This window comes from Phocoena sinus, chromosome 11 (genome assembly GCF_008692025.1).
Source record: "Phocoena sinus isolate mPhoSin1 chromosome 11, mPhoSin1.pri, whole genome shotgun sequence".
In the NCBI taxonomy this organism is placed as follows: Eukaryota; Metazoa; Chordata; class Mammalia; order Artiodactyla; family Phocoenidae; genus Phocoena; species Phocoena sinus.
Window position 1 is genome coordinate 7,049,829 of NC_045773.1, and position 27,186 is coordinate 7,077,014.

At 49.2% G+C, this 27,186-nt stretch overlaps 2 protein-coding genes across 8 annotated transcripts; one reads left to right on the forward strand and one right to left on the reverse strand.

Annotated features, from left to right (window-relative positions):
• Positions 1-9,056: 9,056 nt before the first annotated feature.
• On the reverse strand, positions 9,057-26,826 carry OGG1 (8-oxoguanine DNA glycosylase). Of its 7 annotated transcripts, none has more exons than XM_032648196.1 (7): positions 26,746-26,826; positions 25,743-26,426; positions 24,997-25,176; positions 23,147-23,328; positions 21,196-21,337; positions 21,011-21,060; positions 20,417-20,754 (listed from the first exon to the last, which is right to left on the reverse strand). In XM_032648196.1, the coding sequence occupies exons 2-7, from the start codon at positions 26,056-26,058 to the stop codon at positions 20,665-20,667; spliced, it is 960 nt and encodes a 319-aa protein (XP_032504087.1). In that variant the 5' UTR covers positions 26,059-26,426; positions 26,746-26,826; the 3' UTR covers positions 20,417-20,664. The 7 variants fall into 7 exon arrangements, with proteins under 7 accessions (XP_032504089.1, XP_032504087.1, XP_032504086.1 ...); XM_032648195.1 differs by lacking the exon at positions 26,746-26,826 and having other exon boundaries at positions 25,743-25,990; positions 26,314-26,450; XM_032648193.1 differs by lacking the exon at positions 26,746-26,826 and having other exon boundaries at positions 20,417-20,772; positions 25,743-25,990; positions 26,314-26,450.
• Positions 9,678-20,480, forward strand: CAMK1 (calcium/calmodulin dependent protein kinase I). The gene is made up of 12 exons (XM_032648192.1): positions 9,678-9,832; positions 11,995-12,109; positions 14,218-14,349; positions 15,575-15,649; positions 15,757-15,895; positions 16,720-16,846; positions 16,938-17,013; positions 17,701-17,813; positions 18,372-18,450; positions 18,547-18,634; positions 19,990-20,107; positions 20,216-20,480. The coding sequence occupies exons 2-12, from the start codon at positions 12,027-12,029 to the stop codon at positions 20,296-20,298; spliced, it is 1,113 nt and encodes a 370-aa protein (XP_032504083.1). The 5' UTR covers positions 9,678-9,832; positions 11,995-12,026; the 3' UTR covers positions 20,299-20,480.
• Positions 26,827-27,186: the final 360 nt, after the last annotated feature.

Genomic DNA, 27,186 nt, shown 5'->3' on the forward strand with positions numbered 1-27,186 from the left:
ATTACAGACCAATATCACTGAAGAATATAGATGCAAAAATCCTCAACAAAATACTAGCAAACAGCATCCAATAATACATTAAAAGGATCATACATCATGATCAAGTGGGATTTATCCCAGGGATGCAAGGATTCTTCAATATATGCAAATCAATCAATGTGATACACCATATTAACAAATTGAAGAAGAAAAACCATATGATCATCTCCATAGATGCAGAAAAAGCTTTTGCCAAAATTCAACACCCATTTATGATAAAACTCTCCAGAAAGTGGGCAAAGAGGAAACCTGCATCAACATAATAAAGGCCATATACGACAAACCCACAGCACACATCATTCTCTTTTTTTTTTTTTTTTTTTTTTTTTTTTTTGCAGTACGCAGGCCTCTCACTGTTGTGGCCTCTCCCGTTGCGGAGCACAGGCTCCGGACGCACAGGCTCATTGGCCATGGCTCACGGGCCCAGCCGCTCCGCGGCATGTGGGCTCTTCCCGGACCGGGGCACGAACCCGTGTCCCCTGCATCGGCAGGCGGACTCTCAACCACCGCGCCACCAGGGAAGCCCACACATCATTCTCAATGGTGAAAAACTGAAAACATTTCCTCTCAGATCAGGAACAAGACAAGGATGTCCGCTCTCACCACTATTATTCAACATAGTGTTGGAAGTCCTAGCCACGGCAATCAGAGAAGAAAAAGAACTAAAAGGAATACAAAATGGAAAAGAAGAAGTAAAACTGTCACTGTTTGCAGATGACACGATACTATACATAGAGAATCCTAAAGACGCCGTCAGAAAACTATTAGAGCTAATCAATGAATTTGGTAAAGTTGCAGGATACAAAATTAATGCACAATGGACTTGAGGACATGGGGAGGGGGAAGGGTAAGCTGAGACGAAGTGAGAGAGTGGCATGGACATATGTACACTGCCAAACATAAAATAGAGAGCTAGTGGGAAGCAGCCACATAGCACAGGGAGATCAGCTTGGTGCTTGGTGACCACCTTGAGGGGTGGGATAGGGAGGGTGGGAGGGAGACGCAAGAGGGAGGAGATATGGGGATATATGTATATGTATAGCTGATTCACTTTGTTATAAAGCAGAAACTAACACACCATTATAAAGCAATTATACTCCAATAAATATGTTAAAAAACAAACAAAAAAACCCCCCAAATTAATGCACAGATATCTCTTGCATTCCTATACACTAATGATGAAAAATCTGAATGAGAAATTAAGGAAACACTCCCATTTACCACTGCAACAAAAAGAATAAAATACCTAGGAATAAACCTACCTAGGGAGACAAAAGACCTGTATGCAGAAAACTACAAGACACAGATGAAAGAAATTAAAGATGATACAAACAGATGGAGAGATATACCATGTCCTTGGATTGGAAGAATCAATATTGTGAAAATAACTATACTACCCAAAGCAATCTACAGATTCAATGCAATCCCTATCAAATCAACAATGGCATTTTTTACAGAACTAGAAAAAAAAAATCTTAAAATTTGTATGGAGACAGAAAAGACCCCGAAGAGCCAAAGCAGTTTTGAGGGAAAAAAACGGAGCAGGAGGAATCAGGCTCCCTGACTTCAGACTATACTACAAAGCTACAGTAATCAAGACAATATGGCACTGGCACAAAAACAGAAATAAAGATCAATGGAACAGGATAGAAAGCCCAGAGATAAACCCATGCACGTATGGTCAACTAATCTAAGACAAAGGAGGCAAGGATATACAATGGAGAAAAGACCGTCTCTTCAATAAGTGGTACTGAGAAAACTGGACAGCTACATGTGAAAGAATGAAATTAGAACACTCCCTAACACCATACACAAAAATAAACTCAAAATGGATTAGAGACCTAAATGTTAAGACCGGAAACTCTCGCACCGCAATGAAGAGAAGCCCCCGCTCGCCACAACTAGAGAAAGCTGCCCGCAGCAACAAAGACCCAACACAGCCAAAAAAAAAACAGACTGGACACTCTAAAACTCTTAGAGGAAAACATAGGAAGAACACTCTTTGACATAAATCACAGCAAGATCTTTTTTGATCCACCTCCTAGAGAAATGGAAATAAAAACAAAAATAAACAAATGGGACCTAATGAAATTTAAAAGCTTTTTCAAAGCAAAGGAAACTACAAACAACATGGAAAGACAACCCTCAGAACAGGAGAAAATATTTGCAAATGAATCAACGGACAAAGGATTAATCTCCAAAATATATAAACAGCTCATGCAGCTCAATATTAAAAAAACAAACAACCCAATCCAAAAAATGGGCAGAAGATCTAAATAGACATTTCACTAAAGAAGACATACAGATGGCCAAGAAGCACAAGAAAAGCTGCTCAGCATCAGTAATTATTAGAGAAATGCAAATCAAAGCTACAATGAGGTATTACCTCACACCAGTTAGAATGGGCATCATCAGAAAATTTACAAACAACAAGTGCTGGAGAGAGTTTGGAGAAAAGGGAACCCTCTTGCACTGTTGGTGGGAATGTAAGTTGATACAGCCACTATGGAGAACAGTATGGAGGTTGCTTAAAAAACTAAAAATAGACTTACTATATGACCCAGCAATCCCACTACTGGGCATATACCCAGAGAAAACCATCATTCGAAAAGACACATGCACCCCAATGTTCATTGCAGCACTATTTACAATAGCCAGGTCATGGAAGCAACATAAATGCCCATCGACAGACAAACGGATAAAGAAAATGTGGTACACATATACAATGGAATATTACTCAGCCATTAAAAGGACTGAAATTGGTCATTTGTAGAGACGTGGATGGATCTAGAGACTGTCATACAGAGTGAAGTAAGTCAGAAAGAGAAAAACAAATATTGTATATTAACGCATATATGTGGGGCCTAGAAAAATGGTATAGATGAACCGGTTTGCAGGGCAGAAACAGAGGCACAGATGTAGAGAACAAACGTATGGACACCAAGTGGGGAAAGCAGCAGGGGTGGTGGTGGTGGGATGAATTGGGAGATTGGGATTGACATGTATACACTAATATGTATAAAATGGATGACTAATAAGAACCTGCTGTTTAAATACAATAAATAAAATATAGAAATTCCAATAAAAAAGAATCATTGCCCCAGAATATGCCTGTGTTAGCCAAGAGAAATTAGTGAGATCTGGTAAATATTAGAGGGACCTCTGAGCCTCTTAAGATAGGCTGCTGCTGGTAGGGTGAGGAAGTAGGGGTAGGTACTGTGGAAGAAGAGGGGAAACCCCAAATTTTGAGCTTGATTTCGAGCTTGACTAGAACTTGTGGGGCTTCAAGAATGGAAGGAGAAATAATATTGAAAGTGCTGTCCTAGGGCAGCTAATGTCTAGAAAAGGAGAAAAAAACTCTTTTCTGTCTCACTTCTTACTGAGCACCCACTCAATAAGTACCAAGTATGTGCTAGGAACCCAAGTGACAACAAGGGAACTAGCCTACTGGGTGAAAGGCATTTTCTAAGTTGTCTCATTCTCAACATAACCCTACAAAGAAGGTATGATTATTGGTGTGATTATGTCATTCTCTAGATGAGGAAACTGAGGCTCAGAGCTGTTAAATGATTTGCCCAAGTTCCCACAGCTGGTAAGGGGTGGGGGTGAAGTTTGAACCCAGATCTGTCTGACTCCAAATCTTTCAACGCACTATCACTGTTTCATTAACAGGGAGAGAAAAGGTGTGATGAATTTGACATTTAAATCCATTCTATTTCTTTGTTGTTATTGTTGTTAAAATACAATTTAAATAACTGAACACCAAATTGGTACACACCCACCATCTTTTGGCATAATTTTTTTAAGTGACTTTGATTGTAAAGTTAATAGTACTCAACAAAAAAATGTTTGGAGACTACAGACATGTAGAGAGAAGTGAAAGAAACAAAACTGAATCAGAGGGACTTCCCTGGTTGCGCAGTGGTTAAGAAACCGCCTGCCAATGCAGGGGAGATGGGTTCGAGCCCTGGTCCGGAAAGATCCCACATGCTGTGGAGCAACTAAGCCCATGAGCCACAACTAGTGAGCCTGCGCTCTAGAACCTGTAAGCCACTACTACTGAAGCCCGCACGCCTAGAACCCATGCTCTGCAACAAGAGAAGCCACCGCAATGAGAAGCCCACGCACCACAAGAAAGAGTAGCCCCTACTCACCGCAACTAGGCAACTAGAGAAAGCCCACTTTTTCAATGAAGACCCAACACAGCCAAAAATAAATAATTAATCAATGGGAAAAAAAAAGAATCAGATAATTCTTTAACCATTAACATTTGTGGTGTTTCTCTCCACTCTGCTAGGAATAATTTGTAGTTTGCATTTTACATTGAAGTTATCAAACTGCATACCTGCTTAACATTATAAGCATTTTTTCCGTTTTTAAGTAGGTTGCATTACCACCAATTTACGAGCTGTGAAATATTACATCTGGTAGATGTACTTTATGTTTTTTAAAAATATTATGTTTTTTAAAAATATTTCTTCAAACATCTTGGCGCATATATATTTGTCCTAATTTAGGATTATTTCCCTGAAATTCATTCCGAGAAGAGAAATTCCTGGGTCAAAAGGCCTGGACATTATTTCTTTTTTTAATAAATTTATTTATTTATTTATTCTTGGCTGCATTGGGTCTTCATTGCTGCGTGCAGGCTTTCTCTAGTTGCGGCGAGCGGGGGCTACTCTTCGTTGTGGTGTGCAGGCTTCTCACTGCGGTGGCTTCTCTTGTTGTGGAGCACGGGCTCTAGGTGCGGAGGCTTCAGTAGTTGTGGAGCGCAGGCTCAGCAGTTGTGGCTTGTGGTCTCTAGAGCACAGGCTCAGTAGCTGTGGCGCATGGGCTTAGTTGCTTCAAGGCATGTGGGATCTCCTGGACAGGGGCTCAAACCCGTGTCCCCTACATTGGCAGGCAGATTCTTAACCACTGCACCACCAGGGAAGTCCCAGGCCTGGACATTATTTAAGCCTTTGATGCATACTGCCAAATTGCTTTCCAAAAGAAAGACTTTTAGCAAGTCATTTTCTCACCAGAAATGTAGAAGTATCCATTGCTCACACTAACACCAGCTTTTGGGGTTACCAGTTTTTTTAAACTTTATATTTGAGAGGGTATAAATGGCTTCTTTTAGTTTGTACTTCCTTAACTACTTGTGAGGTAGAGAATGTTCCATGTTCATTGTGTTTCATCTGTCTCTTTTGACCATTTATTGGGTTTTTAGTCTGTTACCAATTTTATGTTATTTACATAATGGAAATATTAACCCATTGTCTGTAAAACATTTCCCCAGTCTGCAGTTTGCCTTTTACTGTTAGTTATGATTTTGGAATAAGGTAGGGTTTTTATTTTTTTCTTTTTTTGCTTTGTTTCCAAAAACAGAAGTTAAGAATGTTGTTATATTTGTGATGCAGCAGACAAGGGCTTAATTTCCAAAATATACAAACAGCTCATACAACTCAAAAACAAAAAAACAAACAACCCAATGGAAAAATGAGCAGAAGACCTAAATAGACATTTCTCCAAAGAAGAAATACAAATGGCTAATAGGCACATGAAAAGATGCTCAACATCATTATTAGAGAAATACAAATCAAAACTACAATGAGGCACCACCACACTGGTCAGAATGGCCATCATTAAAACGCTACAAATAACAAATGCTGGAGAGGGTGTAGAGGAAAGGGAACCCTCCTATACTGTTGGTGGGAATGTAAGTTGGTGCAGCCACTATGGAGAACAGAATGGAGGTTCTTCAGAAAATTAAAAATAGAGCTACCATATAATCCAACAATCCCACTCCTGAGCATATCCAAAAAGCTACACGCACCCCTATGTTCACTGCAGCACTATTCACAATAGCCAAGACATGGAAACAACCTAAATGTCCTTCTACAGATGACTGGATAAAGAAAATGGGGTACCTACATACAATGGAATACTACTCAGCCATAAAAAAGAATGAAATAATGCCATTTGCAGCAACATGGGTGCAACTAGAGATTATCATACTAAGTGAACCAAGTCAGAAAGAGAAAGACAAATAACCATATGGTATCACTTACTTGTGGAATCTAAAATATGACAGAAGGAACACCCTGGTGGTCCAGTGGTTAGGACTTGGCACTTTCACTGCCACGGCTCAGGTTCGATCCTTGGTCGGGGAACTAAGATCCCGCAAGCCGAGCAGCATGGCCAAAAAATACATACATAAATAAGATAAAATATGACATGAAATGAACCTATCTACGAAGCAGAAACAGACTCACAGACATAGAGGACAGATTTGTGGTTGCCAACAGGGAGGGGGTTGGGGGAGGGATAGCGTGGAGGCTGGGGTTAGCAGATGTAAGCTATTATAAATGGAATGGATAAACTCAAGGTCCTACTGTATAGCACAGAGAATTATATTTAGTATCCTATGATAAATCGTAATGGAAAAGAATATAAAAAGAATGTGTATATATACATATACATATATATATATATATATGTATAGGTGAATCACTTTGCTGTACAGCCGAAATTAACACAACATTGTAAATCAACTATACTTCAATTAAAAAAAAGAATGTTTTTATGGTTGTAAAGAAACCTGTCCATCTTTTCCTTGTGATTTCTTCCACTTTTCTCTAATCTTAAAAGATCATTCACTCATCTAATGGCTAATTTTCTGTTGGATTCAAGAATTGATGGAGGGACTTCCCTGGTGGTCCAGTGGCTAAGACTCTGAGCTCCCAATGCAGGGGGCCCAGGTTTGATCCCTGGTCAGGGAACTAGATCCCACATGCTGTAACTAAGAGTTCGCATGCCGCAACTAAAGATCCTGCACGCTGCAACTAAAGATCCCACATGCCTCAAATAAGACCTGGTGCAGCCAAATAAATAAATAATAATAAAGAATTGATGGAGATGTCTGAGTTGTTTTGTCATTTTTTTGTTTGTTTGTTTGTTTTGTTTTGTTTTGTCATTTTTTAATAACAAAAGAGAGAACAGGATTATTTCCTTTGCTTTTTTTTTTTTTCATATATTTGACTTTCCTTGACTTTTTGCTTCAGTACCTTGAAATATGCTCACTGGAAGTGGGGGCTGTAGGAGGAAGTGTGTATATGTATACACATCAAAAAAAGTCTGGAAGAATATGTACCAAAACATATTAACGCCGTTTTTTTTCTGACTGATGGGAGCACGGCTGGGATGGATTTGTTAGCTGTGCCTGCCCAGCACTGCTATTTCCTTTGGGCAAGATAGCCATCTTCATCCCCTGTGACTTTGGTGTGGCTGCCCATGACAGTACACTTACCCTGTATAGTACCTTATTCCTCTGGCAACAGTTCTGGGGGTAAAGGCATAGGCATGTCATTCCAGCAGAGCCCATCGGAGTCCCTCCCTGAGACTGATACATGAAACTGGGTGTAGCTCCTCTTTTGCTGGGTTCAGTTGGAAAGTTGGGGCTGCCTCACACCATGCTTCCTGCCAGGTAGAGGAGATCACTCTGCAGAGGAAAGGAAGCTGAAGTGTAAAGAAAAATCGAGACAAGGAGAGATGAGAGAAAGCAAATGCTCCAAGTACTGTATCTCCAGTTCCAGTCTCAAACCCTGATCCATGGTGTTCCTCTTTCAATCTTGCCTCAGCTACTGTGAGCCATAGGTTCCTCTTTGGTGAAGCTGGCTTAGATTGGGATTCTATTACTTGACAAGTGAAAGAATCTAACCAATGGCAAGGAGATTTAGGGGAGGGAAATTGCCCCTTAGCCCCCATCCCCAGGCAAACCAGGTCCCTTCTCTGAGCCTCAGTTTACACTAAAAGTAAATTTTAGCTGTCAAATTTTTAATTCCAATGGTATTCAAGGCATTTCACATACATCAGTCTCATAGAATTCTCAGGAGAATTCTGAGTCAGTCATCGATATTCTCACATTCCCAATGAAGAAACTGAGACTCAGAAAGGCAGAGTGTGACTCAGATAAGTTAGTCTCAGAAGCCTTTCTAGGGGGATTTCCCTGGTGGTGCAGTGGTTAAGAATCCACCGGCCAATGCAGGAGACATGGGTTCGAGCCCTGGGCCGGGAAGATCCCACATGCCATGGAGCAACTAAGCCCGTGCGCCACAACTACTGAGCCTGCGCTCTGGAGCCCACGAGCCACAACTGCTGAGCCCACGTGCCACAACTACTGATGCCCGCAAACCTACTCTCACCATAACTATAGAAAGCCCGCACGCAGCAACGAAGACCCAAAGCAGCCAAAAATAAATAAATAAAATAAAATAAATTTATATTAAAAAAAAAAGCTGGGCTTCCCTGGTGGCGCAGTGGTTGCGAGTCCGCCTGCCGATGCAGGGGACACGGGTTCGTGCCCCGGTCTGGGAGGATCCCACATGCCGCGGAGCGGCTGGGCACGTGAGCCATGGCCACTGAGCCTGCGCGTCCGGAGCCTGTGCGCCGCAACGGGAGAGGCCACAACAGTGAGAGGCCCGCGTACCGCAAAAAAAAAAAAAAATCCTTTTTAGGAACCTCTGCCATCTTCCTTTCTCACTGTAAAATGGGCATAATAACTGACCACCCTCAGACACAGTCCTGAGGATAAGAGAGGGAAAAGTCAGTTGAAGTTGAGTTGGGGGTAAGCATTGTCCCTTCCCCATCTTCCTGGAAAATGCAGGAATTCAAGAGTTAGGGCTAGCACTGGGTGATGATGGAGGTGGAGTTGGGGTCCTCGGCAAAGAGCCTCCTCTGGCTGGCTTCACTCCATCCAGCCCCACCCCTACTTCCTGGGAGTTGCTGCCCCGCCCCCCGCCCCCCCGGGCCACCTTCCCAAAGAAGGCCTCGCGCAAGAGGATGTAAGTCAGTTCCCTTGGCCCCCTGCCTACCTCCCCGGGGCACTTTTGGGCTTTCCCTCCCCAACCTGGCCCCGAGCCATCGGTCACTGGCGCCTGCCCAGTCACGTGGTCCTCTTTGGCCGACTTCCTCCAGGATCCTGATTTAACTCTCCCTCCTCCCCCGTCCCTCCCCGCCCCAGGCTCTCAGGGCACCCTCCTGTTCTGCCCGGCAGGTGTAGGGAAGTAGAGCATCAGCTCTGCCTCAGAGGGGGACCTCGGGCTTTAGTTTTCCCGCCTGTCAAATGCGGCCCCCACCCTACGGTTGCCTCAATTCTCTTCACTGCCTCCTACTCTTGCTTTGTCCTTTCCCTACGGCCCCATCCCTCCACCCCCATCAGTCTCCTAAGCTCTTCCCAGGGCCTAATTCCCCGGGGCGGAGGTGGGGGGGGCAGGGGAGGAGGGACAGAGTCCAACCTTAAGGGAGGTCACGGAACTGGTCTGAAAGGAACTCCAAGAGACAGGGTGAAAATGGCCAGCTTCCGCCATCAGACAGACTTGGGTTCGAATTGGACTCTAATTCTGACCAACTGCTGATTCTGAACCCTTCATCTCTCTGTGCCTCAGTTGTTCCTTCTGTGAAACGGGGACCCTGCCGGGAGACGAAGGATGGAAAGACTCAAACGGAGGCTCCAACCTGAACTAAGGGGTTCCCCCGCCCACCCCCGCCCCCAGCGCCCCTAGCGCCCCTTCCCTAGTCCAGGAGCGGATCCTCACCTCCCAGTCCCTAGTCCCTCCGCCGCAGGCTCCTCCTCCTCTGACATCAGAGCCGCGGGCGGGCGGAGGGAGCCAGCTGAGCCCGAATCGAGCCCTAGCCCGAGAGCGGGCGGGCGGGCGGGCGGGCCAAGCGCGCAGCAGCGGCGGACGGCGGACGGAGCTCGGCACCTGACAACTCGCGCCTCCCAGCCAGCCCCGCGGCTGGGCAGCCGCAGGTACAGCCCGGGAACCGCCCCGCCCGCGACCCTGGGCGCTGTCGGGCGGCGGGACCCTTCAGCCGCTGGACACCATCCCCGAAAGATGGGAGGGGGTGCCTGGGCGTACTGGACTGTACAGGGGCAGTGCTGGGCCTTTGTCCCCCACCTATGCCCCCAGGCCCAGCAGGTGCCTTTACTGAGTGGGTAAAAGAGGAAGGAGGAGGGGTGTGTGTGTGTGTGTGTGTGTGTGCGCGCGCACGCATGTGTGTCTGCCTTCAGGAGGAGGGGTGTGTGTGTGTGGTGTGTGTGTGTGTGTGTGTGTGTGTGTGTGTGTCTGCCTTCAGCTGGGCCTGAATGTGGAAGGACTGGGCATTAGGAGGGGGCCGTGTTGGGGTATGCGAATGTCACAGCACAGGCAAGTGGATGTGATATGAAGTTGCAGCATGTTGGTGCGTAAGGGTATCCGTATGGGTGGGGATGTCTGGGAAACAGTGTTTGGGCTGCACATTGTGTATCTAGGTGTTGTGTGTGCTGGAATCTGGCTCAAAGGGTAGTAAGTCAGAGTTGGGGGGTATACAGTTGTGTACTGAGGATGTTTGGAGTTAGATGTTTTGAGGATTTGGAGTTTAAGAGCTTCTAGGGTGTATAGGAGCTGGAAGGTGAAGGGTGTGAATGAATCTGGGATGTCTGGTATACAGGTGAGGGGTCTGTGTGTGTGTGTCTGTCCTGTCTGCATGTCATCTCGTCCAGGTGTATGTGGATGTGTGTTTTGGGGTGTGGGAGGGATGTCTGGGTGTGAGGATGTCTGAGTAAGTGTGTGTTTGGACATGTGTGCTGATGTCTGGGTGTACATGTATGATGAGATGTCAGAGCATCATCTGGAGACGGAGTGTGCTGGATCTGGGGGCAGGTGTTTGGGTTCAGGGGTGTGGGTGAGTCTTGGTGTGGTGTATCTGGGTGTAGGGATATGTGTGGAACTGTGAGGTTTGTATTTGCCAGGCCTTCAGGTGGGTTTTTAAAATTCTGCCTCTAGAGCTTACCATCAAGTTTCCTTTCCTAGAAGTTTCTGCCCTTGGGATAGGTGGCCAGACCCCCCTGGGAACAAAGTCCCACCCAAAGAGTGGGATTGTACATCAGGGGCTCTAGTCAGGGAACCTTCCCCTCATTTTCCCACAGAAAAAACAGAGAAGAAAAGTGCTCTTCCTGAGGTCACACAGTACACTGGCCTCTCTTTTGGCCTCACTTTCTGTGGGCCTGGGATGGGATTGAGAGGCTGTGTTCTCTGGATGGGTCCTAGTCTGGCTGCAGCCCCCTCCAAGGCCTTTACCTTCAGCAAGCTTAGCTGGAGCCCCAGCTAGGGTCATTGGGCAACTCTGGGTCCAGACCCTATCCATCGCCAACCTCAGTCTCCCCATTCTCCACCTGATGAATGGAGAGAGAATGCTCACTCTCTACTGCTGGTTGAGACAGATGTCTCAACAGAGAAAAGTACAGGCTAGATCAGGGTGAGATCAAGCCGGGAGGGGACAGGTTGGGTGGGACCATTTCTCAGGCTGCTGGGACCCAGATGGGGAGTCAGGAGTGACAGGGGGGTAACAGGAGGTCCGGGGAGCTCCAGCTGTGGCTGCTGTTGCTGTGGTAACAGTGCAGAAGGAGCTATTAAAAACATGGCTGAGATATTGCTGGAAGCCCAGGCTGCCGGAAAACTGATTTCCGAGAGGCCTGGCAGGGAGAAGGAGGAGGGAGAGGAGACACCCCAGCAATTCCCAGGGTGGGGCTGGGACATTGCTGGTTCTGGGGACGGGGGATCCTCCGGGGCTGTGCATTTCTACAAGCTGCTCTGGGGTCTTCTCTTCTGTCCTCCCAGAGGTCAGTGTCCCCTGGAGTGTTTGGATTTAGAGAGGGAGGAACTGGGAGGTGAGCTGAATAAACGAATGAATGAGTGACTTTGTTGAATAAAGAATTTTGCTGCCACCCTGAAGGATTTTCCTCTAGGCATAAGGATATGATGCATAGATGTTGCTGAATGAACAAATGGCCTGTGAATGAGTGAAAGTTGAATGATTTTGTCAAATGAATGAATCAAGGAATGAATAAACGCAGGCTGAATGGGGCCCCCAGTAAGTTCCCACAAAGAAGGCTGGGCCCTGCTGAGTCTTTTCTTCCATTCCCTTTCCCAGGAGCCCTGGCTGTGGCCAGGGGGCAGTGGGCCATGCCGGGGGCAGTGGAAGGCCCCAGCTGGAAGCAGGCGGAGGACATTGGGGACATTTACGACTTCCGTGATGTTCTGGGAACGTGAGTCTCAGGGCAGGAGGAAAGGGAGAGGCTGTCCCTGAGCTGGGGGGGGCAGGGCGGGGTTGGGAAGGTCCTCACTCCTGGGCCTGACTGGCTGGGGAGGCTGAGTCCAGGGTGGTGCTTCCTCTAGCCAGTTGATCACTGCTTCCTGTTTCCTACTGCCCAGGCCCCATGGTGGCCTTGTATGGCCCGACTGGCCTGGGCTTCTCACTTCTGGCTGACAGTGGGTGGAACAGAGGCTGCTCTTGCCACAGCTCTGGGTTCCTGTGACGAGAAGAAAGTAGGAGGAATGAAGGAGCCAGTTTTTCAAAACTTGTTGCCAAGAACTGGGGGTTCTGGCCTAGGTTTTGGAACTGAAGCTGGGCGTGGCTCTGTTCTCAGTGGTGGGAATCCAGAAATAACTCAAACCTGATCTCCCAAGTCGATCCCAAACATGTGAGGGAGACAGACCTATGGAAAATGACAACAGGGTGTGTGCTGTGCGCTAGCTAAATTTGGGAATGAGGACTTTGTTGAGCCCAGAGAGAGCAGTGGCTTCTGTGTGGAGAAGAACTTTATGGAGAAGGGAGTATTAGAGCTGGGGACTAAAGGATGGGTAGGAGTGTACTTGTCAGAGAGGGAGAAGGCATTCCAGGCAGAAGGAATAGCATCAGCAAAGGTTCAGAGGCATGTTATGTGTGGAAGGAGAGTCTAGTGGAGCTTCTCATCAGAGGCTGGGGGAAGAGTGGAAGAAGAGGCTGAGAAGAGAGAGGAACAGGTCATGTAAGGCCTGAAAGCCAAGCTATGGAGGCTGGACTTGATCCCATGAGCCACAGGAAGACATTTAAGACTTTGTGGCAGATTTGCAATTCAGGATGGTCACTCTGGCCACAGCACAGAAGGCGTGAGGGACTGGAGAGGGACAAGACTGGAAACCAGCAATGAGGCTATCGCAGTCACTAGTTATTCTGATGATTGAGCTTTCACGAGAGATGCTTTTCTTTGACTTATGGCTTCTTATTATCCCAGGGAAAGCAAACCGTCCTAGAAAGAACACTCTAGTAAACCCTCCTTAATCAGTGAACTTTAGTGAAAATGAATGTGTTCCTTTCTAAGAGCCTGTTAGAAAGCATTGCTTCTCAAACTTCAGTGAGGATACACATCACCTGACGGCCTTGTTAAAATGCAGATTCTAGGGCTTCCCTGGTGGCACAGTAGTTAAGAATCCGCCTGCCAATGCAGGGGACACAGGTTCGAGCCCTGGTCCGGGAAGATCCCACATGCTGCGGAGCAACTAAGCCTGTGCACCACAACTACTGAGCCTACACTCTAGAGCCCGTGAGCCACAACTACTGAAGCCTGCGTGCCTAGAGCCCGTGCTCAACAAGAGAAGCCACCACAATGAGAAGCCTGCGCACTGCAACAAAGGGTAGCCCCCGCTCACTGCAACTAGAGAAAGCCCGCGCGTAGCAACAAAGATCCAACACAGCCAAAAATAAAATAATAAATAAAAATTAAAAATGCAGATTCTGATTTAGTAGGTCTAGGGCGGGGGCCTGAGATTCCACACTTCTGAAAAAGTTCCCAGGTGATACTAATGGTTCTTCATGGTTCTAAAGGGTGTTTAAATAAGCCATGACTCAAATTGGCTTTTGCAGAAAAAAGGAGTGAATCAGTCATGCACATAATAAAAAAGCCTAGGGAGTAAACTTCAGGCATGGGATGCAGGGGCTCACATGATGTTATCAGGAAATTGTCTTTGACGGTTTCTCAGCTCTGATTTCCTTTGTGTTGGCTTCGTTCTCAAGCAGGCTCTCCCCAAGTGGTGGCAAAGATGACCACCATTAGTGCCAAGCTTACGTCTTACCAGCTTAGCAGGAAAGAGCACCTCATTCTCAAAGTGTCAGTAACCTGGCTTATATCACAGGACCCAATTACTGTGGCCAGGGGATAGACTACTCTGATTGGCCAGGCTGGGTCACCTCTGGCACCAGGGAGGTGAATGAGTGATGGAGGGAGGCTCATCCTATCTCCTTGGTCTGGGGATGGTCACGTAACCCATAGCGGGATGGAGGAGAGGCTGGAGGGAAGCTGAGTTCCCCACCTCAGTGAATCCCCTCTCTCTGCAGAGGCGCCTTCTCGGAGGTGATCCTGGCAGAAGATAAGAGGACTCAGAAGCTGGTGGCCATCAAATGTATTGCCAAGAAGGCTCTGGAGGGCAAGGAGGGCAGCATGCAGAATGAGATTGCTGTCCTGCACAAGTACGTGAGCCACATCCTGTCCCTGCCCTGGGTTGACCCTGCCTTGACCCCTCCATTCGCTTCCTATCTCTGCTTTGGGCAAATCATCTAACCTCTCTGAGCCTCAAATTGCTCATTTGTAACACGAGGTAATAATCTCCACTTGGTAGGGATTTGGGGAGCATTAGAGGTCCTTTATTTCAGGTACCTGGCACAACAGCTAACATGACAGATGTGACCGAGATGCCACTGCTTCTTTACAGTGGTTTAATGTCCAATCAGATCTAAAGATCAGTCCTTGAACGTGTCACAAACCCATGTATCTCAACTGACGTTATCTCTAGACCTACCGCAAGTTCCTGCCACATATTAAACCACCCAGCAAGTTGAAAAATGCTCATCTGCAGATGCCCTGACTCAACAACCAAATGGTCTCCGAACTGTTCATGCTGATGGGAAACCTGCTGTTCTCACTGGAAAGCTCATATAGAATCTTCACTTCCAGCCTCCCCGCTGAGCTTTCCAACCACCATGGGCAGGGACGAAATAATCATTTCCATTATTGGGTCAGGGAGACTGAGGCCCAGAGAGGACAAAGGACTTGCCCAAGGTCACACAGCAAGTTTGTGGCAGAGCCAAATCTTCCATCAAACTCAATTACCATCATTGGTTCATTTCTGGAGCGTTTACTGTGTGCCAGGCATTGTGCCGATTCTTCCCTGCATTTCCTCACATGATCCTCACTCCACCACTTGGAGGGAAGTACTATCACTGGCTTCATATTATAGATGAAGAAACTGAAGCCCGGAGAGGTTACCCTCAATTCAGTGAATATGAGTGAGCACCCACTCTGCACCAGGTGTGGAGCAACAGTGGTGAGCAAGATAAAGCTGCTGGTCTTGTGGAGATGATGTTCTGGTGGGGAAGCTGACAACTTTATAAACCCAGACAAGTGTTAAAATCATATACTGATCGGCACTGTGAGGTGAGAAGACTTGCCCCCAAACAGCACGTGGCAGAGGCGGATGAGGACCCGGGTCTGTCTGACGCCGGAGCCCAGTGTTAACGCCTGTGGCTCTCCTGCCTTCCATGACACTATGACACATCATGGTAAATCAGCTTTTCCCTTTGAGACCCAGATCTCAGGCTCGTCCTGCCCAGGTTTGCAGGCGGTGGTTCTTCACCATGAGGGTGGGGAGGTGGCTGAACTGTCCTCACCTCTGAACCACCTCATTTCTCCTTTCAGGATCAAGCACCCCAACATTGTAGCCCTGGATGACATCTATGAAAGTGGGGGACACCTCTATCTCATCATGCAGCTGTGAGTGGCCCTGCCTCTGCCCCTTCCTCACAGCTCTCCCTGCTGCCCCCTCCCTGGCCTCTCTGCCTTCCGTTCTCTTGTCCAGACTGCCCTGTCCCTGGCTACAGGGTGTCAGGTGGGGAGCTGTTTGACCGAATTGTGGAAAAAGGCTTTTACACAGAGCGGGACGCCAGCCGCCTCATCTTCCAGGTGCTGGATGCCGTCAAGTACCTGCACGACCTGGGCATTGTACACCGAGACCTCAAGGTGGGTGTGAGGGTGTGTGGGGAGCTGGGGCACCCAAGGGTGGGGCCTCTGCAAATTCCTGAGACCTTGGGTACCTCTCACCCCGTTGCTGAGCCTTGCTTTCCCATCTGCAGAATTAACCCGGTAAGCCCTAAACTGCTTCCTCCCCATTCCATCTCTGACACACAAATGGACACAAAGGTGAACTGTGCCGTTACTTTATCCCAGTCGCATCTTATGTCTTTTTCTGATAATAAAAGTCCCACTTGCTCTTTGTAGAAAACTTGAATGGGGTAGCAAAACACGAAGAAGAAAGCCAGAAGCCCCTGAAAGCCTGCTCCTCAGAGACAATGATGGGGTTCACGTTTTGTAGTACATCTCATTCTGCTCTAGAAGAGTGCTGGGGTGAAACAGATCTGGGTCTGAATTCTCTCCCTGCCACTCCCCTCCCTAACTGTAGATTCTCAGGCAAGTCACTTTGCCTCTCAAGGCATCAGTTTCCCCCACTGTAAAGTGGGATTATTCAGAGTGGGCTAGCAGGGATGTGGTAAGAATAAACTGAAATCAAGCACAAGACAGGATCCGGCGCACGGGAGCTCCTCAAAAATTCTTTAGGATGTCACAGTACACACCTGAGATTTATAGGAAATTCCCTTCTATATCCCCGAGGCCCTTGTCCTTTTGGAACTTCGAACTTAATTGAGTTTCTTGTGCCTCCAACCAAGATGGCAGCTGTGATGCCACAGTGGCTTTTGGGGGGCTCGCTGGGGTGCTTGGGGAGGCAGAAGGTCCTGCTGGCCTCTGGCCATCTCCCACTCCTCTTCCCCCACCTCCCATCTTCCAAGCCAGAGAATCTGCTGTACTACAGCCTGGATGAAGACTCCAAGATCATGATCTCCGACTTTGGCCTCTCCAAGATGGAAGACCCCGGCAGCGTGCTCTCCACAGCCTGCGGGACCCCAGGATACGTGGGTGCGGAGGGCTGTGGGCTGGGAATGTGGGCGGGGAGGAACCCAAAGCTGCCGGGCAGATTTGTCACCACCATGTCCCCTTCCCTCCACAGCCCCTGAAGTGCTGGCCCAGAAGCCCTACAGCAAGGCAGTGGATTGCTGGTCCATTGGGGTCATCGCCTATATCCTGTGAGTGGGGGGCTTGGCCGTTGGGGATGTGGCTTCAGAGTTCTTCTCTCCCCTACTTTGCTCTCTTCCTCCTCCCTGCCATTTCTTCTTTCCTGCCATCCATATTCATATCTACCAATTAATGACTAATATTACTTCACTCAACAGATACTATGTTTCTGGCACTGTGCCAAGCACTGGGGCTTTAGCAGAGAATAAGACAGACAAGGTGCCTGCCCTCAGGGAGCAGACATGCTAATAAGGGAGACAGAAAATAAATAAGTAAATCTATAAAATAATGGCAGGTGGTAAGAAATATTAAGAAGAAAAATCAAGCAGGGAAGGGGATGGAGATGGATGCTATTGTAGATAGGAGGTCAGGGAGCCTCTCTGAGGAGGTGGCATGAGTGGCATCCTGACTGAAGTGAGGGAGCCAGACATTCGAGGTGTGGGGGGAGAATGGTTTAGGCAGAGGGCACAGCAAGTGCAAAGGCCCTGAGGAAGGACAGATGGCGGCATGTTAAGGAACAGAAAGCCAGGGTAGCTGGACAGGAGTGAGCAAGGCAGAGAGGGGCAAATTTCCCCTTTGTAAAAGGGGTAACTCCTTCCTGTGGGTTCTGCCTGATCCCTGAGACTGCCCCAAAGCTCCATCCTGGAGCCAGTGGGTACAATGAAAATGGAAATGAGAATGAGTTTCTCCTTGCCCAGGCTCTGTGGTTATCCCCCCTTCTATGACGAAAACGATGCCAAACTCTTTGAACAGATTTTGAAGGCCGAGTACGAGTTTGACTCTCCTTATTGGGACGACATCTCTGACTCCGGTATTTGGGGCTTTGCTTTCTTCCCCTGGGTCCTACCTCCAGTGCCTTCCTCATCTGCTTTGGGGGTCTCCTCTCTGCCTTCCTTCCACCAGATTCCCCAGAGCTGTCTTCGAGACCAGACACCCACCCTGGGTGCTTCTCTTTGCCTGGCTCCTGGCCTGAGAAACTGTAGGCTTTCATTCATTCGGTCTTCAAACATAGTATTTTAGAAAATACCTCTCCCCACTGAATTCCTAATGCCTGAGACACCACCATTCATGTTTTTATCTGTCTTCCTGTGCCTCCGATTAGGAGGCAAAGCTGTGAAGCCATTATCAGTCATGTACACATCAGTGTGAATACACTGAGCACAATCTTCTCTAGGAACAAGTTATTCTTAAGGGAGAAAGCTGGAGGGCTGGGGTGGGCCTGGGGGCTTAGAGAAAAGGGTGCAGGTGGGGTGGGGTGGTGAATGGACAGATCTGGCTTCGGTGCCAGCCAGACCTGAGGGGTGGGTTCTATCTTGGGGGTGTTCTCAGGCACCACCATGCTGTCTTTGCTCTTGTCTTGGGGATTCAGCCAAAGACTTCATCCGGCACTTGATGGAGAAGGATCCAGAGAAGAGGTTCACCTGTGAACAGGCCTTGCAGCACCCCTGGTGAGAGCTCCCACAAGCTGTGGGCTGGGGTGGGATCTGGGGCCCCCAGGCCTGCCTCAACCTTCACTGACAACCCTCCACACACATCCGCTCTAGGATTGCAGGAGATACGGCTCTAGATAAGAATATTCACCAGTCGGTGAGCGAGCAGATCAAGAAGAACTTTGCCAAGAGCAAGTGGAAGGTGAGTCCACGTTTAGTCCTGGGTCCCAGCCTCCCCAGGACTCCTCCCCAGCCCCATCCAGCCCTCAGCTCACACAGCAGCTTGCACCTTGTGGGGCACACTGTAAATGCTCAGGGGTGCTTACTGAAGAACCTCATTCATTCATTCAATGCTCTGACACCTACTCTATTCCAGTGATGGTCCCTGACCTCCAAGTCTAGAGGGAGAACAGTGTATACTTCTTAAGGAGACATCGAACCCAAGCTACGAGATCCTGGAAGGGGCATAAACCTGTCAGACGTGATAGCCGAGTAGGAATTAGCTGGGCACAGCAGAATAATGTCTGAGGCAGACGGAACCAGGGTGCAAAGGGCCAGGAGACATGAGAGTGCAGCCATTCAGGGCAGTGTAAGCGCTAAGCCTGGCTGGACTGGAGGAGCTGTGGGGCAGGAGCCCAGGCTGCAGACCCAGGTAGGGGCCAGGCTGCTCGGGGGCTTGAGTACCACAGTGGGAGCAATGACTTGATCCTGAGGATGCTGATGAGCCCCAGAAGGATTTTCAGCTGGAACTTGCCCAATAGAAAGGGCTATCAAGATGCAGAAAGGCACAGTGGAGGCTGGGAGACCCTTTAGGGGGCTGTGGCAGAGACATAGTCAGGAGACGGTGAGGGCTTGGACCAGAGCAGTGGCACTGCGAACAGAGAACACTGGTTGGTCCAGGAGTCGTTTGGGAGGCAGAACTGACAAGAAGTGATGGTAGAATGGATATTGGGGGAGAGAAGAGATGTCCAGGGCTGGCCCAAGATTTTGGTCGGGGATGAAGTAGATGGCGGTACCGTAACTAAGATGGAGATCCCAGGGGCAGAAACTTGTTTTAGGGGATGATTTTGGTTTGGGACATGGTAAATTTGAGGGACATCTCAGTGGACAGGTTGAATAGAGAATGATACACACACACCTGGGCAAGTTAGTTAACCTCTCTGTGCCTCATTTTCCTCCTTTGACAATGGTGACAGTAATAGTGCCCACCTCAAAGACATTCGTGAAGATTAAATGAACTACTATGTAAAGTGCTTAGAACAGTGCCTGACACATAATGCTATATTGTTTACTCTTATGTGAAAATGAATTAATTATACATAAAAAGTTACACACGTCTATCTATATATACATTTTATACATGTGCGTGTGTGTATTACTATATGATATGACTGAATATAGTTTAATAAAGCCTTGTAGATGTTTCAGGGAGTTTTAGGCGATCAACCAATATTGCCTGAATAAAACTAACAGAACTGCTGCGAGAATTACACCGCCAGACCCTGCCCCGTGATGTCCTACTCTCTCCAAAGTCCCTTCTTCTGCCTCTCTCCACAGCAAGCCTTCAATGCCACGGCCGTGGTGCGGCACATGAGGAAGCTACAGCTGGGCACCAGCCAGGAGGGGCAGGGACAGACGGCGAGCCACGGGGAGCTGCTGGCCCCAGCACCTGGGGGTGAGGCCCTGGGCTCTGTGGAAGGGCAAGGGTGGTCCACAGAGAGGCACCCACACTAGAGCAGAGGGTCTTCTCCTGTGGCCAACTCTGCTTTCTCTCCCCGTGTAGGGCCGGTGGCCAGCTGCTGCTGTCGAGACTGCTGCGTGGAGCCGGGCCCGGAACTGTCTCCCACACTGGCCCCCCAGCTCTAGGGGCCTGGATCCCCCGTGTAGGAGGGGTTGGGGGCAGCCTGCTCCCCCCCTCCCTGAACTGGGGAATTACCCTGCTCCACCCGCTCCGCACCCCTTTCCCTACAGCCCCTCCACTGCATTTTCCATACAAATGTTTCTATTTTATTGTTCCTTCTTATAATAAAGGGAAGAGGTTAAAATCACAGGTAGCTCTGTCTCCCCAGACAACTCCCATCCCACACTGTCACGCAAACTGCTTGATTTGAGGGTGCCTGGTCCCTGAGGTAGCTGCAAGGAGCCCCCTTTCCAACATGAGACTGGATGGGGGTGAGAAGGGGGAATGGTGGGGAGGGGTATTTGGGGCATCCCTTCGTCCAGCGCCCCCACCTAGCCTTCCGGCCCTGAGCATCTCTTTCTGCGCTTTGCTGGTGGCTCCTGAGCTCGGTGGGGTTGGCGCAGGTCAGCACTGAACAGCACCTGGTGGGGGGGAGGAGTCTGAGTGGAGAGAGGGTACACTGGGGTCAAGACTGGGGGTGCCGTGTGGGGAGCCGGAAGGGTTCATGGGGGGCAGGGCTGAAGCAAGGAGAGTCCACTGGAGTCAGGGCTGGGGTGGGTGGAGAGTCCTTTAGGGTCACCTGGGGCAGTGGCGGGGTAGAAGAAAGTGGGTCAGGGCTTGGGGCGAAGTCCTACGGGGTCTGGACTGGAGGAGGACGGGAAGGCTAGGTACACTCACTGCTTGGGCCCAGCCAGCATAAGGTCCCCACAGGCTCCGGAAAAAGCTTCCTAAACCAGAAGTGGTGAGGTGACATTGATTGGCCCTCCTGTTCCCTATCCACAAGGGTGGGGTGTAGGGGGAGGTGTGGGAAGTTTCCACCACCTCAGCTCACTGCCAGTCCCGACATCCCACTCTCTCCTTACCCAGTTCCTTGTTGGCCTGGGGGCTTGGACCCTTGGTGGTGGGGTGCCAGCTGTAGTCACATTGAGCGATCTGCCACACGTGGACATCCACGGGCACAGCCTGGGGCTTGTCTAGGGCCATCAAGCAGATGCAGTCGGCCACCTTTGACAGACAGAGTTGAGCCACAGAGGAGGAATGGCAGGGTCCAGCCAGCAACCTGCTTCTAGCCCCAAAGCCAGCTGCTTCCTTCTCCACTCTGAGGTTACTATGATTGTACATTCTATTAATAATTTAAAACACAGCTGTGTGGACTTCCCTGGTGGCACAGTGGTTAAGAATCTGCATGCCAATGCAGGGGACAAGGGTTCAAGCCCTGGTCTGGGAAGATCCCACATGCCGCGGAGCAACTAAGCCCGTGCGCCACAGCTACTGAGCCTGCGCTCTAGAGCCCACGAGCCACAACTACTGAGCCCATGAGCCACAACTACTGAGCCTGTGCACCTACAGCCCATGCTCCGCAACAAGAGAAGCCACTGCAGTGAAAACCCAGCGTATTGCATGAAGAGTAGCCCCTGCTCACGGCAACTAGAGAAAGCCTGCGTGCAGCAATGAAGACCCAATGCAGCCAAAAATAAATAAATAAATAAAGTAATTAATTTTAAAAAAGAAATAGCTCCTGGTATTAAGAAATTCTTTTAAAAAAAATATAGGGCTTCCCTGGTGGCGCAGTGGTTGAGAGTCCGCCTGCCAATGCAGGGGACATGGGTTCGTGCCCCGGTCTGGGAAGATCCCACATGCCGCAGAGCGGCTGGGCCCATGAGCCATGGCCACTGAGCCTGCACGTCCGGAGCCTGTGCTCTGCAGCGGGAGAGGCCCATGTACACACACACACAAATATATATATAATATATATATATATATATATATATATATATATATATATATATATATATATATATATATAAATAACAGCTGTGATGAGAGTGCTACTGGGTGAACATCTTATGTGTGTCAGGTTCTCTTTTTTTTAAATAAATTTATTTATTTATTTATTTTTGGCTGCATTGGGTCTTCGTCGCTTCACGCGGGCTTTTCTCTAGTTGCGGTGAGTGGGGGCCCCTCCTCGTTGTGGCACGCAGGCTTATTGTTGTGGCTTCTCTTGTTGTGGAGCACGGGCTGTAGGTGCACGGGCTTCAGTAATTGTGGCACGCGGGCTCAGCAGTTGTGACTCGCGGGCTCCAGAGCGCAGGCTCAGTAGCTGTGGCCCCCAGGGCTTAGTTGCTCCATAGCATGTCGGATCCTCCCGGACCAGGGCTCGAACCTGTGTCTCCTGTATTGGCAGGCGGATTCTTAACCACTGCGCCACCAGGGAAGCCCCTTGTCTTGTTTCGCAGACAAGAAAACCGAGGTTCTGAAAGGTGAAATGACTTGGCCAAAGTTACACAGCTAGGTAGACGCAGAACCAAGATTTAATGTTAGGCTAGAGTTCAGAGCCCATGAAAAAGAGTTCTTTAAGCAAAAGTTCATTTTTAAAGTACAGAGAAATATAAAAAAGAAAACAATAAATGCCAAATTCCCAATCATCTTTCTGATAGCTAACGCTGTTGATATTTAACAAGAAGTTCTATAAGTGCATATAATTTTACGAGAAGAACAAAATAAAAAGTGGAAACATCTTTTCATTTGTCTTCCCAAAGGTAACCACTATTAAGTTCCCTGTGATTCCTTCTGGAAATTTCTGCATATAGCAGTGTATATATGTACCTAAACAAATGGTTTTTCTAAAAATGCATTCAAAGAGCAATGTCTTTTATACCCTTTCTGCATTCTACATTTCTCTAATAAAACATCTGCTGGTATCCTTTCTCCTTCCCACTCTGCCTCCAGAAGAGAAGCCCGCATCCAAGCACCCAACTCTCAGGCCTGCCTTCTCTCCTCCTCCGCTACTCTCCTACCCCCCTGGGGCCTTACCTTGGTGCCTACCCCAGGCAGGGTGCAGAGGGCCTTATGGGCCTCCTCGTAGGGCGCCTTGCGCAGCTGCTGCAGCCAGGGAAGTCCACCCCGTTCTTCCAGGATGGCTCGGGCACTGGCACTCACATAGCGGGCACGATACCCCAGGCCCAGCTTCCTGAGCTGAGCCTCCACCTGTGGCCCTGTGGGGTGGTGGGGAGGGGATCAGGGGTCAGGCATTATCACATCCTTCCTGTCATCAGGCTAGTGTGTGAGCCCTGCACCCCACAGGAATGCTTTCCCTAAGCACCCCTCTCCTACCTTGCCACCCTCTGGGAGAGCCCAGGACACTTGCATGTACAAAGGAAAGGGTTAAGGCCTGGGTTCTGCCCCTCCACAAATGTTCTCTGAGCACTGACTATGTGCTGTGCACTGCAGAAGGGACTGAGAAGGACTTGCTGCCCTGGAGGAACTCCCCAGTTAAGTTCCTTAACCTTTCCAAAGGGCGTTCACATTCATGATCTAAAATCAAAGTCATAGTAACAGCAACAGCTTCTATTTTCAAGTGCTGGGTACCATGCATGGGCAAAGTGCTTTAGGTACATTATTATGCTTACTTTTCTCAAGGACCCTGATGACAATATTATTGTTCTTCCCACTTTATGGATGGAGAAAATGAAGGCCTAGAAGAGGTTAAGTAACTTGCTCAAGAAAGGACATGGTAGAGATGGGACCTTGCACTGAGGTCTGGGACACCAAGCCTGTGCTCTTAACCCCATTGCACTACCTACCTCATGATTGCTTTACTCATCCCTCAAACCCTTCTGGATAGAGACTGTTACTCCCATTCCACAAACAAGTTAAGAGAAGCTTGGAGAGGTGAATGAATTTCTTGAGGTCTTATGAGTACTAAGCTGGGAGCTAAGACCCAAGATTGGGTTTCTAAGCACCTAAAACATTCTGTTTTCTCCAGAGGGGGCTGTCTCCTTGCTATGCAGTCACCAAGCACTTTCTCTAGCTTGGTTCTCACAACTGCCAACTGATATACTTGCCTCTGTAAAATACTTGCCTCACAGGGCTGCCGTGAAGAACATATGTGTTTCTGGTTGCAGAATTGTTGGATTCATTGCGGAGATAACAAGTTGAATTTTCTGTTTACATCCCATAAGCCAAACACTGTGCTAGGTGCAGTATGTGTATTCCTTTACTCAACCCTCATGACAACTCTGATAGGTAGGTGCTATTCTTTTTTTTTTGCGGTACGTGGGCCTCTCACTGTTGTGGCCTCTCCCGTTGCGGAGCACCGGCTCCGGACGCACAGGCTCAGCGGCCGTGGCTCACGGGCCCAGCCACTCTGCGGCATGTGGGATCTTCCTGGACTGGGGCACGAACCCGTGTCCCCTGCATCGGCAGGCGGACTCTCAACCACTGCGCCACCAGGGAAGCCCGGTAGGTGCTATTCTTATCCCATTCAATGGATTAAAAAACCGAGGCACACAGAGGCTAAATAATGTGCTCAAGGTCATATATGTAGAAGTCACGTGCCAGAGTTGAGATTCTGACCCAGGCAGGCTGTCTCTAGAATGCGTGCTCTTAAGCCCAAATTACTGTACACTGTATACAGATGTCTTCTGATGAGCCATTGAACCCATGGGGCAAAAAGCCCAGACTAGTGAGGTGCTGACATTTCAGGGACAGATAAGGAAGATGAGGTGTAACTGGGGCTGATCAGACCAGGCAGGGCAGTATTCTGGATGAGGGCAGTATTTAGAAAGGCAGGAAGCTTTGAGATGGGAGAAGGGCACCAGGGGAGAACTGAACAGACCCTGAAAGCTGCTGGAAGGCCCGGAGGCAAGGACCCACCTACTCACCAGCCAGGGCCTGCAAGCTGGGGAAGCCATGGTAGGTGACATCATCAAGCTGGAGGAGCCGAGGTCCGAAGGTCTGGCAGAGCCGCTCCACCATGCCAGTGATGCGGGCAATGTTGTTGTTGGAGGAACAGATGAAGGAGAAGAGACACTCGATGGGATCCTGTTGCAGGAGTCGCACACCTGGGGACCAGAAAGGCAGAGGGACCAGAAATCACCTGCTATTGGGAGTGGCCTCTTCTCACCCTCAGATTCTAGGTACCAAGGCTCCGGGGTATCCCAGGGGAATGAGGGACAGCACTGTTAGAGAAAGCAACGACAGAGCTCTCATTCCTCATAGCATCTTGTGAGGTCTGGGTTATCATCCCATTCCACAGATGAAGAAGCCACAACGTAAGCACTGTGAGGGTGGGGATTTGTTTCTGTTTTGTTCACTGTGGTATCCCCAGTCGCAGAGCTGATGCTCTGTAAACATTTACAGAATGAATGATGTCACCAGCCCCAGATCACACAGCCAGGATTTGGCTCAATACCCTTGTGACTCCACTATGGTGGTCAGCAGGACAATAATAACAGTAATAATAATTACTATGTGTCAGGCACTATTCTAAGCACTTTACATGTCTTAGCTTCTTTAATCCTCATAAAATCCTATGAGGTGGATATAATCCCCATTTTACAGATGGTGAAACTGAGTAACTTAACCAAATCACAAGCACCCCAACCCCTGCCTCAGGCTCTGTACTCACCTTGGAATTTCTGAGCCACCTCTTGAAAGTGGGGGTCCACAGAACTCCAATGGTGATACAGCTGAGCAAGGCTGACATCCAGCCGGAAGTACTGTCGCACGGCCTTTAGCTCTTCCAGTGTGGGCCTGTCAACCCGGCCCTTATCCCCTCGGTACACAGTGCAGTAAAGATGCTCCTCAGTCTGGGTCAGTGTCCATACCTGGTCGGCCAGCACGCCACTCCAGTGCGCAGGGCTCTGCTCCCTCCACCTGACCCCCAGGCACAGGGCAGCCCTAGCACTCAGTTTCCCTTCCTGCACCCTTTGGGGCCCTCCCATCTTATAAATGCTCCATATACAAACCTGACTTACAAATTGCAAAGTAAAAGTGCTTTCTTTTACATCAGTTATATCATGTAATCCTCGCAACAACACTGCGCAGGCTTATTACCTCACCTCCACTTTATAAAGCATGTAACAGGGTCACCACCACCCATGCCTCAGTCTCCTCTTTTGTACTCTGAAGTTTCTTCATCACCCCCAATGCACCCCAGGATCTGCTGTGCCGAGGAGCCAGGAGCCAGGGTCACTCACCGGAATGACTGTCCAGAAGCCAGAACCAGGTCCAGGCGCAGCTCAGAGCGTGGACAGGGGATGGAGGCCCACAGGGCCGGGACGGAGGCTAGAGTGCGATGTCTCATGCTACGCTGCAGAAGGGAGCGGGCAAACATTTCCACGTCAGGCTCCGCCCCATGATGCCCTCGCCCACTCAAAGCAGCTCAACGCTCCGCCGAGACACCGCCCCAAAGGTCAGGCCCCTCTAGGCCTCGCCCACCAAATCCTAGCCTCTTAATTTGCTTATTTAAGGCCCGCCCAGTTTTATTGAATTTCTCCACTCCCCAAAGACACCACTCCTTGCGGTTCACCAACGCTCCGTCCCTCCCACTCTGTCCCGACACTCCCGTCCTTCCTCCTTACGTATCCCCCCCCCCCCCACCACCACTACCACAGCCTCCGGGCGCGCACCACTGTCCCAAAGAGCTGCCGCGACTTTGGGAAGCGCGCGGAAGCGCTCTCTTCGGCTTTCTCCTGCGTCCGACCTCTCTCACCGGAAGTACGGTTCAAGCCCGGCTAATTGGATCCAGAGGTAGCCAATCCACGGAGAGTAAAGAGTCGTCGCCAATGAGAATCGGGTGTGGCGGCGGGTGGGCGGGCCTTTCCGTGGCGCCGCAGCGGTTGGCGCGCGCTGGGCTAGCTGCCCGCCCTTGGGCTTTCCTCTGTGGGCTCGGCTGCACTCGGCACGCCGGTGTGTCCCATCCCCGCTCCCCAGGGTCGGGGCGCACTGTGCGCCCTCAGGCCCCAGTCCTCACTGCCTGATCTTCTCAGAGCTCTGGGATTCCTCAGGGTCTGCCCGCCCACAGAACCAAGTCTTGTCCCTCGCCGTCCTTAGCCTTTCTCACCGAGCCT